Raw genomic sequence first — 12,348 nt, forward strand, 5'->3', positions numbered from 1 at the left:
AATTTTACATAAACAGAAAATAAATCCTCATTAAGTGAAATTTCTACACATTTACAGTTTAATGTTAATTGATCGTAATGGCCTTGAGATCACACAAGATTTAGAAGTACCTTCTGAATCATCAAAGAAATAGTACATTATATTTTCAGATTTGCAGAGACAACAACTAAATGGCTTTGACATATGTGTCAGTTGAACATAAGAAACTAAGATTGAAAATTTATAGTTGGTGCTGTGCTTTGTAAATTCTCAGCATTATGTTGATATCAGAAAATGTGGTAAGTATAGAGCCAAAGTTAATTTTCTGTGGGCTTCTGATATAAAAGTTTAATAATAAGGTCTTGGAATATTTACATTTGTATCTTGATTAAAAGTTAAGTCAAAATGAAGTGCTGGTTTTGAAATAAATCATGTTCTTGTTGAAATTTAGGAATTTTGATCTTCATTATAATTTATTTGGATATCATAATTTATCAGCAGAATTTCATTTAATTTAGGAAAAAATAGACTTTAGGATTAGAGTTTGCCATCAGGTAATTCAGAGTGTTCTGGAATTTTACATAAACAGAAAATAAATCCTCATTAAGTGAAATTTCTACACACACTTACAATTTAATGTTAATTGATCATAATGGTCTTGAGATCCTACAAGATTTAGAAGTACCTTCTGGATCATCAAAGAAATATTAAGTTATGTTTAGAATTATATAATATTCAAACTTTTAAAAAATTACTGAGCCACTATAACTTAAATACGCTAGTCAGAATAATTTATTTTGTATTAACTAAAAATTCTTATAGTATTTGTAAATTAGAATTTATTTATTATTGCATTTCTATTCTGGGTTGTTTAATGGAGCTTTAACAACTTGAAGGAATTAATATTCATTCTTTGTCAAGAGTGCTGGTTCCTTAAATTATGAGAAAAGGGTGTCTTTCTCTAGCTATTTTTTTGTCTCTTTAAATGAGAACTTGCAGACTTAAGATATCAGTGGGGGGGTAATTAAAATGTAACAATATCCTTAGAAGTGACTCTGGGTGGATGGGGGTGGAGGGAACAAGGGGAGAACATTTTAGGTTCAAATGGGAATGGTAAAACTGAAAGGATATTTATTCACTTAAACAAATAAAGCATGTTGACCCTAAAAATTTTTTCCTTTTTTTTTTTGCTTCTTCCAGAACCTAATATCCTCTCAGTTTCTTGCTATTGCTTGTCGTTAGCCACTGTAAACATTCAAAATACCTCTGAACTATAATTTCCATTTGCCTTTTTATGTTATTAATAGGTTTAATTGAAACAAGTTTTCAATTTTTTATTTATTTCTGCCATGAAAGACTGCAGCAAATTGTAGACCACAGGTGTGTGATTTGAAGAGTTTACTATACTCCTCCATAGCAAATTCCTGAAATTAGTATTTGTTAAAATTATTATTCTAGGAATTCTTAGAGATAAGAAGAGTCTTAAAATTCACTGGATAATATATAAAGAAGGAAACAAGGCTTTATAAAAATTCCGGTATACAAATAATTAGATGTTATCTAAGTCCTGACAATCATTGCCATGCTTGCTTAGTAATATCATTCTTCAGAGTAGGAAGCCTCTTTGTATTCTCTGTAGCAGAAAAGGGACAAGTCAAATCAGTAAATGTTTATTGGATGCTGAATATGTGCTAGGCACTATTAAGCAGTGGGCAGGCAAAGAAAGGTAAAAGACCATCCTTGCTCTCAAGGAGCTCACAATGGGGGAGACAATATGAAAACAAACCATGTACAGAGAAGATATATAATGGATAAATTGGAGATAATCAATAGAGAAAGGCACTAGAGTAAGGAGCATCTGGGCTCTACCATCTCCTGAAGTCTGTGCAAATTCATGTTCATTGCTTCTATAACATTATTCATCACATCTTCTGCTATCCCCTTTTCTTTTTGCCTTCAGTCTTTCCCAACATCAGGGTCTTTTCCAGTGAGTCCTGGATTCTCATTATTTGGCCAAAGTATTTGTGCTTGTCCTTCCAATGAATAGTCTAAATTAATTTCTTTAAATATTGACTTATTTGACCTCTTTGCTGTCCAAGGGACTCTCAAAAGTCCTCTTTAGCACCACAATTCAAAAACATTGATTCTGCAGTGTTCAATAGTCTAACTCTCACAGTCATACATTGCTCTCAGAAAAACAATAACATTGAATATGGACCTTTGTTTGGCAGGGTGATAGCTCTACTTTTTAGTATGTTGTCCAAATTTACCATAGCTTTTCTTCCAAGGAGCAAGCATCTTTTAATTTCATGGCTGCAGTCACTATCTTCAGGGATCTTTGAACCTAAAAACATAAAATCTGACAGTGTCCATTTTTTCTCCCTCTATTTGCCAGGAATTGATGGGACCAATTGCCAAGATCTTAGTTTTATTTTGTTTTTTGTTTTTTAATGTTAATCTTCAAGCCAACTTTTATACTTTTTTTTCCCTTTTATCCTCAAAAGACTTTATTCTTTTTCACTTTCTGCCATCAAGGTAATATTATTGTCTGCATGTCAGAGATTGTTGGTATTTCTCTAAGCAACCTTAGTTTTGACTTTTGATTTGTTCAGCCTGGTATTTTGCATGACGTGTTCTGCATATAAGTTAAATAAATAAGGTAACAGTATACAGCCTTGCCGTACTCCTTTTCCAGTCTTAAACCAATTAGTTTTTCCATGTTTGGTTCTAACTATTGCTTCTTGATTCACATATAAGTTCCTCAGGAGAAAAGTAAGATAATCTGGTACTCCTGTGTCTTTGTACATTTTGTTGTTATCCACATAGTCAAAGGCTTTAGTGTAGTAGATGTTTTTTTGGAACTCCTTTGCTTTCTCAATAATCCAGTGAATGTAGACAATTTGGTCTTGTTCCTTTGCCTCTTTGAAAACCAGCCTGTACTTCTGGCAGTTCTTGGTTCACGTATTACTGAAACCTTGATGGTACACGAAATGAGCACAATTGTTTGGTAACTTGAATGTTCCTTGGCATTATCCTTCTTGAGGATTGAGATGTGAACTGATCTTTTTCAAACCAGTGGCCACTTCTGAGTTTTCCAAATTTGCTGATATGTTGAGGGTAGTACTTTAATAGCATCATCTCTAGGATTTTGAATAGCCCAACTAGAATTCTGTCACCTCCACTAGCCTGATTGTTAGCAATGCTTCCTAAGGTCCACTTGATTTTATTATCCGTAGTGTCTGACTCTAGAGAGTTAACATGTCCAACAAAACTGAATATAATCTTACAGGGTAAAAAAAATGAACTCTTAATGAAATATAGCATTCCAGTCAATCAATAAACATTTAATAAAATCCTGCTGTGTGCCAGGAATACACATATCGTAGGCTGTAATCACATTGTCATATTGCATTTTACGTTTGTTGTAACTATATCTACTTATAGACGTAGGTAAGTAAAATGTCCATTAAAATATCTATATATGTGTACAGATATCATTTTTCAAAATAAACCAATACACAAAATACTAGCTTGAGGAAATGTCTGATGTTCATTGTAAACTAGAATACAAGAAAATATTCTCCTGCTATCCACACAAATATTGAGGTATACACATTTAATTTACCAGGTCAGTCAAGAATAATACAGTTCTAAACACAGTGGATGTCTTCTGTAGTTCATGTTTATGTTAAACATAAAGTAATCTGTAAATTATATTGGTTGTATCCAAATTCAGAGTATAACCCCAACCTTTTAGGACCATTCAGAGCCATTGCAGTTATAGACTCTGATTTCAGATTAGCTCAATAAACCACACTTTTAATGACTTACATTCATTTTTAGTGAACTCTTCTTTGCCAGGCACTTAGAGCTTGAGTCAATTGTGGAGTCAAGGCTGTTTGGCACCTCTTCATCTCTTTGGGGCAACTTACCTATCTCTCCCTAATTTAGAACACAAGGGGAATGATTGATGTAGAGAAATGTCTCATATATGAGAACTAACAAGTAACTATAGCACCAATACAATCAATATTCACTGTGCCCAGGCAGCTATGAATATTCCAGTGCATTTCTGAAATACCACAGACTCTCCACATGGAAGACAGAACCAGAACATTCATTAAGACAGCAGAAAGCCTGATCCATCATAGTTACAAAAATCTGTACTCAATAACAATGCAGAGAACAACACCATCCCCAAGCATTCCCCCTCAAGGCTTCCCACAAACCAGTCCTATTAAACAAATCATAAGCAGGCCCCCTTAAACACAATCACAAACAAGCTCTTTCATTCATGCTAGCCAGCAGCCTACTCGCCTGTATCCTTCCTAGCTCTGCTCTCTGACCAATTTCCTCTCAGCTCTGCCTCTTCCTGTTCCACCCTTCCTGCTCCATGTCTTCAGCAAACTTCTTCCACCACAGGCCCCATGTGATTTAGACTTCCATGTGACCCACGCAGGTCATATGGGCTTATTAATGTATGGTAAAGATCTTCCCATTTAAATCACCATTACAGTAACTAATGCTGGGTTGCTAGTGCCAGCTTCTCCAAGGTTGGATACATTCTGTCTTGGCATCTTGAATTAAAATTCTAAATACGTTCTTCTTTTGACACAGTGTTATAATTGAAATAATGTCATCACTATCTTATTTGAGTGACATTAGGCAACACATAGAAGAATCACCAGACTTGGAATTGGAAGAACAGGGTTTGTTAGCTTCTATCACTACTGGAAGTATAGATAATCTCTGACCCTCAGTCTTTTTGTCTCTGAAATGAGAGAATAGTACTTGTACTAACCACAGAGTTATGTGGGAGGTGCTTTGTTTTCCTGTTATATACATGTGAGCAATTATTATTAACCTTTGTTATAGAAAACAGAGCTTGACTCAATTGTAGAATCAAGGCTGTTTGGCACCTCTTCATCTCTTTGGGGCAACTAAAAGCTATGAAATTATTTTAATGAGAAAATACAGCCACCAAATGACTGTGAAGTTTGGAGACTGCCTTTCTCTTCTAGTTCAAATTCACTTTATTGTTTTAATGGCTTCTTTTTGTTTTCAGTGTTCATTGTTTTGTTTGTTGTGGTTTTATGACCCCATTTAGAGTTGATTCAAATTTCATTTTGTTTCATGCTTAGCTCTGTGGTATCTCGTCCATTTGCTAGTAGGAGCATTCCGTTAATGAGCTGCTTCTCATTTTATTGTAGAAGACTAATGAAATCTTAGTAGTCATCTGGTCCTGCCTTTTTTGCTTAATACAGAAAACAAAACAAAACTCTCTTACAGTATCTCTACTTATTCTGCTTGAAATGTGTTGTTCAGTGATGAAATTGTAACTTAACAAGGTGGCTAATTCTAGTTTTGGAAAGCTTTAGGAAGTTTTTCTGAGGTGACATTTACATCCCTAAAATTTCTACCCATTGGTACTAGTTGTATTCTCCTGAATTAGAATAAGTATAATTTTCTATCACATTTTTTCAGTTGTTTTAAAACAGCCATTAACTTTCCTTCCCTTTCCTGCCTATTTTTTTCTTTTCTTTTGGTTAAATATCCCTAACTCCTTCAGTTTGTTTGCCCTAATAATGTAGCTTTCAGACCCTGTGGCTATACTATATCTGCTTTAATAATGTAGCTTTCAGATCCTATATCTATCCTATATCTATTGTCTTTGTGGAAGTCGGAATTATACGTAATAACTCCAGGTATTATTTGACTGGTACAAAATAAATCTTCTTTGATCTGCTGATAGTGCTTCTGTTAGTACTGGTTAAATATTCATTCATTCTTTTTTTAAATATTTTGTCTCTCTTGTGACTCTACATGAGTCTATACTTGACTAAAAGCTCTACATCTTTTCCTTTATCTATTAAACATATTAAAATATCTTCTTTCCCTCTTTTATTTTTTTTTTTGCCTGAATGTAGTTCTAATTTATTTCTGTTAAATTCCATACTTTTCCTTTTGAGCTGTTATTTCAGGCTGTTAACATCCTCAGGCTATTCTCTGATTTGATAAGCATACCTTTATTTCATCCTGGTAGTTGACAAAATTGTTGAACAAGATGGAATAAATAGAGTCTAATGGTGGTTGTTCTTCATTCTCAAAGAGGACCAGAATAACACCACTATGTTAGAGTCAAGTTACAGTGCTTCCAACTGTAGTAGATCAGAGCAATTTGAGCTTTGAATGCTCTACTACAGGTTTGACACAAATGGTCCATTTGAACTTTTGGGGTGGATTCTCTAAATTTGCTCATCTCACGTTTCTTTTGAGCTACTTCAGTTCTGCTTTGCTCGTAGAGCACAGCACCTTCTCTGATGAGGGCACGCCTTGCTGAGTGGTCCTGTGCCAATGTCTCCCATTGCACACAATCAGTTCCAGAGGTCTTAAGAGGAACCTTGAGAGTGTTCTTGTATCTCTCCTTCTGACCACATGAGTGCTTGCCTTGTGTAAGTTCTCCTTAAAATAGCCTTTTAGCCAAGCATATGTTTGACTTTGAACACTGTGGCCAGCCCATTGTAGTTGTGCCCTCTGATGCAGAGTTTGGATGCTTGGCAGTTTAGTTTAAGAAAGTACCTCAGTGTCTGGTACCTTATCCTGCCAGGTGATCCTCAGAATTTTCTTAAGACAATTTAAATGGAATTGATTCAGTTTCCTGGCATGATGCTGGTATACTGCCCAGGTTTCACAGGCATACAGCAATGACATCAGCACAACAACTCCAGAGACCTCTAGTTTGGTAATCAGTCTATTTACTCTTCTCTCCCACACTTCCTTCAGAGCATCCCAAATACTGATCTACCTCTGGAAATGTGTGTGTCAACTCTCCTCAGTTAGTGTAGTATTAGAAACACTCTAATTTGATCGATCTAAGTTGACAGTCACATGGCTTAATAGAGTCAGAAGACCTGTATTCAGATCCTCACTTTCTTGCTTATTACTTGTATAAATCACTTAACTTCTCCAGGGCTCCTTTTCTTCACATGTAAAATGAGGTGTTTAGGTGCGAAATGACCATTAGGTCTTTCCAAATCTAAATTTATGTAATCTAGGTTTAAATGAAGACTGTGTGACTATAGTGCTTATCTGGTTCAACAGTGTAGCAATTCTTTCAAAAAGGAAATGAGGTTAGTTTGGCATGATTACTTAGTGAATCTCATGGTTCCCAGTAACTACTTTTCAGAGTACCTACAAATAATCTGTTTAATATAGTAGTAGTCCAAAGTATTCTTAAATTTGTCAGGAACTGGCATCAAAATCAGTTATTTTGTTTCCATAGTTTTAATCCTTTGAAAACTTGACATTTGCTCATCTAACACCTCCTACATTTTCTATGGTTCGTTGCACATCTTAGAGATAGGATTTAATCACGTCTAACCTCCATTAAATTGTAATGATAAAACGTAGTTTTTAAAAAATCTTACTTATAGAAATACATCATTCCTTATAGGAAATTTTTTAGCATAACAAAACATTTTAACTTGAGGACACTTAGATGTTTCAGTAACAGTAGATGTTCCCCAAGGCTGAATCATGAGTCCTCTTCTCCTTCAGTGCTCTTTTGTTTGGTGATCTCATCACTTCCACTGATTCAATTATCATTTCCCTGCAATTAATTCTTAGATCTATTAACCTAGCCCCAACTCATTCCTGATCTCCTCTCACATCTCTGACTGCCTCTTGGGCATCTCATCCTGAATGTCCAGTAGACATCTTAATCTCAACATGTCCAAACTTGAACTCATTATTTTTCCCCTCAAACTGTCCCTTCTTTTTAACTTTCCTGTTAGTATCCAACGCATCACCCTCGCCTACAGTCACCCAGGTTAGCAACCTTAGTATCATCCTCACTCTTGAATTCCACAGCCTACTCCCCCCACACATAGCCAGTTGTGAATACTCTCAGTTTTGTCTTTGTAACATCTCTCATAAGCCCCCTTCTCCCTTCTGACATTGTCACAGCACTCTAATGCAGGCCTTTATCATTGTGCTATTGCAATAATTTCTGGTGGTTTTCCTTACCATAAATCTTTCCAATCCATTGTCTACTGAGTTTTCAAAGTGATCTTCCTAAAGGGCAGGTCTACTTTTATCACTTTCTGTTCAGTAAACTCCAGTGTCTCCCAATCACTTCCAAGATGAAACACAGAACCTTCTGTTTGACATTCAAAACCCTATATAATATAACGCTTTTCTTTTTTTTCAGTCTTATATCTTACTCCCCTCCATCTATTACATGATCCACTAACACTAGCCTTCTTACTTATGTGATGTGACACTCTTGTCTCCCAACTCAGTGCTTTTTCACTGTTTTTCCCCAGTCCTGGTATTCTCTCCCTCTTCCTCTCTACCTCTTGGCTTCTCTGGATTTCCATCTTCTATAGCGAAAATCGTATCTTCTACAAGAAACCTCTCAACCATTCCTTTTCTGCTAGTGCCTTCTCTTGTGATTATCTCCAATTTTTTCTGTATAGACTCTATTTGTATAAAGTTGTTTGCCTGTTGTCTTACCTTTGAACTGTGAACTTCTTGAGAGCAAATGACTTGGGTTTTTTTTGTTGTTGTTTTCTTTCTTTGTTTCCCAGTGTTTTGCAGTGTATGATACATAGTAGATGCTTAATAAATGCTTGTTGACTTGTATAAAACATACATAATTTGGATGAGTGAAAGGGAACTGTATAAGTTTGTCTTATTTACAATTTAAAAATCACTCAAAAATTTTGGTTGTTTCTACTCTTAAGGAAAGCAGCCAAGAAAGATGAGACTATATTATCACAATAATAATAACATGTAGTGCATTATACATATTTAGATTTTTATAGATTGTAGATTTTTATAGACATATACAAATATTATCTCATTTTATCCTTACAACACCTCTGGGAGGTAGGTGCTGTTGTTATCCTTATTTTGCAGTTGCGGAAACTGAGGCAAACAGATATAAGTGACTTGTTCAGGGTTATATAGCTATAGTAAGTTCTTGAGGCTGGAGTTGAATGGTCTTTCTAACTCCAGGGCCAGCACTCTATCCACTGTGCCACCTACCTGGTAATAGTCTCTTTTTCCCCTTCAATGTTATTCTGTAATGGTCTCAAACAATCCCACCTGTACCAAGCATTTGTAGAAAAAGTTTTATTTTTCCTTTGAATTTAAATATTTAAAACTTCTGAGTATTTTTCTCATAAACATATTTTCAATTCTTAATGTTTCTCTTTTATTCACAGATTGTTATAAGTATAGGACTCATGTTTTATGTAGTACATCGAGCTCAAGTGGAATTGAATGCAGCAATTGTAGCATGTGAAATGGAACTGAAAACCTCTGTTGTTAAAGGCAATAAACCAAACACCAGTGGCTCTTCATTCTTCAACAAGAGGACTCTAACATTTTCTGGAGGTGGAATCAATATTGTATGAGCCCAATTAAAAAATGTACATAATTATTAAGAACCCGATGTGTTCCTAAATGCCTAGAAATCACTTCAGTAGTGGCCAAAGTCAGGTTAGAAATTAAAATTCAAGTTGTATTATGGCACAACCAACTGACCAGTTCTTAAATTGCACAATGGGTTTTTGTTTCATTTTTAAGTGAAGGACCATTAAAGGGTAAAGAGTTTAAATCTAGTTGTAATTTTGACTGCACCTTTTTACCATTTATTATACCTGTTATGGCCTGTAGGTCTGCACTTTAGTGACTTTTTGTTTTAAGAATTATTTTATTTCTGTGTACCTTTTAAATGGAGAAATAGTCCCATATTTTTCTTCATAGCATTTTTATTTAAAAGTCTGTGAATAGTCATATGTATCTTATTGATAAAGAACCATAAAAGTATGCAATTTAGTGTACAATATTCTTGAATGTCCTTTGCTTTGGAAATATTTCTGGAACTGATTAACAGTATTTTATATATTATGGGACCATTTGGCCTCCCCTTCCCTTTTTATTTTAAAAAAACAGACATTAACTTTTGGTTGAATGTATTTTTGTATAGCATCAAATCATTTGCAGGGCCATTTATGCATATTCACACAAGCTTATATCCTACATTGTGGGACTGAAGTGCTCTTAATATATCTTTTTTATTTACACTGTGTAATATGCAAAGCAAAAGGGAAGCTATAGAGTAGTTGGTGGACTGTGTGACTTCAATAAGGTTGGTTTAGAATGGAAATTTATGATGTAATTGTGTTACAGTAACATATTACCCTCACAAGTTCTTTCATAAAAGGGCTGTTACAATTCTATTTTTAAAAACATTTTTTTAGATTTTTTTTCTTTTTAATTTATGAAATATATTTAATTAGGCTTTTAAAAGGAGAAATGTCTCCCCTTCAAAATGCTGGAATTACTAATACTACAAATACAACACAGGTGGCCTTTAAAAAAAAAAAATGCCTTTTTTCATGTAAAAATTAAGCTTTAAATAAACTTTATAGTTTTATTCAAGTAAATTTTCCCCAGAGTTCAGCTTTAAAAAAATAACTATTACTGTTACATGTCCAAATTTGGGGACATTTTCCTCTTTATTAAAGAACAAGGTTCTTTTTTTGTTTTGGTGGTTGCTGTTTTGGTAAGACTCAGGACTTCTGAAATGTGAAATTGGAATAAACATGGTTTCTTGGTTCTTCATTATGTAGCCTGAATTTAGTATATTCTATGTATAGCACTTATGAGCATAGGTTAGATATGTTTTTATACAGTGGATATGCATTCTTACCCATTTATCACCTTACATTTTATTTTAGCTCGATTTTGAATTTTAAATTTGATATTTTCAGTGATTGTATATTTTTGTGTTAACTTAAAATTATGCTTTATATTATTTGCTGTAATGAGTCAGCAGTCATATTACAGTGCCTCCTTCCATTTGTTTTGGCCTTTAGGGACAAAATTTTGCCACGGATTAGCAAACATTCTGAAAGAACATTTTAGAGGTAGAGGTTCTAGTCTGATTCTGGGGATGTATTTAATAATTTGGATATTTTCCCGTTTTACAATTTCACTTTTATTCAATGGTTCATATGTTAATAAAGCTCACCCATTTTGGATCTTATGATCGTGCAAATAGAACTGGGTAGAGCTAATAGTGAAATGAAAGACAATCAGTTTGAATGCTCCAGAGACGTACAGAATACATTTTAGAAGAGAAAGTTAGTTCTCATTATTTGATGCAAAATCAATTAGTAAAAAGTGATTTTATTCAACTAATGTGAGTGGCAGTATACCCTAAATTATGCCCTAGTTTGACTAATCTGGTAAAAGACTTAACTATGGTTTGGTTTATTTTTTGTTGGTTGATTTCTTTAAGTAAAAAAAGGTAATGATCACATAAATGATTGTGTACATTGATAATTGTTTAAAAATTCAGAAATAATGTATTTTGAAGTGCATTTATTTACATAGCATTTTGTAACTTGAGTAACTTCAGGTTTTTGGTAGTTTGAAATGAGTTCTTCCAGTTGCATTTTGAATGGTACTTGTAATACTTGTGTACAGATTAAAGAATAATATACATTTAAAAAGATTTTTTTCTGTATCCTGCCAATCATAATTTTATATAATAAATTTGCTCAGATTCCTTAAAGAAAAATAGCTTGGATTGAATGTTCTTAAAATCTTGAAGTATCAGGAATTTATCTTTCACTCCATTGTTTCTGTCCTCTGTATAAACCCAAGCCCCTTGTATTTTATTTTAATGAACACAGCAAGAATTTCTTCAGGGTCCATAGTACATAGCAAGTGTCTGGCTATACACCTGCAACCCTGGTTTCAGCAAGTCATTTAGTTTCGTTCAGTTTCTTCACCTATAAAATGAGCCAGAGAAGGAAATGGTAAACCACTCCAGTATCTTTGCCAAGAAAACCTCAAATGAGGTCACAAAGAGTTGAATACTACTGAAACAACTACATAAATTATGATATAGCAGAGTTTAATGAAAACAATTAAGAATATTGTTTTGCTTTGGTCTTAAAAAATCGCAAAGGATAAGAACAGTGAAACCTTGCTTTATTGTTGTTAGTCCTGAGTTTCTAATAATACTATGTAATTGTTGAGCAAATATAGTAGTGACAGTTAAAATTTAAGCCCAAAATCTCTGAATTGGCCATTTAAAAAGATTTTCTCATTGCTGAAGATAAGATATTCTGAGCAGGTAAGTCAATAAAAGTTCTTGATAGTTCATTAATAAACCTGAAAAAGAATAAGGGACTAATACTTTTGTTTTCTTTTTAGTACTTTGAATATGCAGTAAATTTGAAATTTAATTATTTAGGTCTTATTTAATTTTTTCATATTAGCTAGTTACCTTATTAATGAAGAAATAATATGAATTAAATGACACATTTATATTGTCCTCTATTTTTGTGA

The 12,348-nt window shown here is 33.8% G+C and overlaps 1 protein-coding gene across 2 annotated transcripts in view; it reads left to right on the forward strand.

Annotated features, from left to right (window-relative positions):
- Window positions 1-11,572, forward strand: part of TMEM64 (transmembrane protein 64) — a 42,823-nt gene extending 31,251 nt beyond the window's left edge. For both annotated transcript variants that reach the window (XM_072603609.1, XM_072603608.1), the window contains one exon: window positions 9,207-11,572. In XM_072603609.1, coding sequence (XP_072459710.1) covers window positions 9,207-9,398 — 192 coding nt within the window. In that variant the 3' untranslated portion in view covers window positions 9,399-11,572. The remainder of the gene's footprint in view (window positions 1-9,206) is intronic.
- Window positions 11,573-12,348: the final 776 nt, after the last annotated feature.

This window comes from Notamacropus eugenii, chromosome 4, assembly GCF_028372415.1.
Source record: "Notamacropus eugenii isolate mMacEug1 chromosome 4, mMacEug1.pri_v2, whole genome shotgun sequence".
NCBI lineage: Eukaryota > Metazoa > Chordata > Mammalia > Diprotodontia > Macropodidae > Notamacropus > Notamacropus eugenii.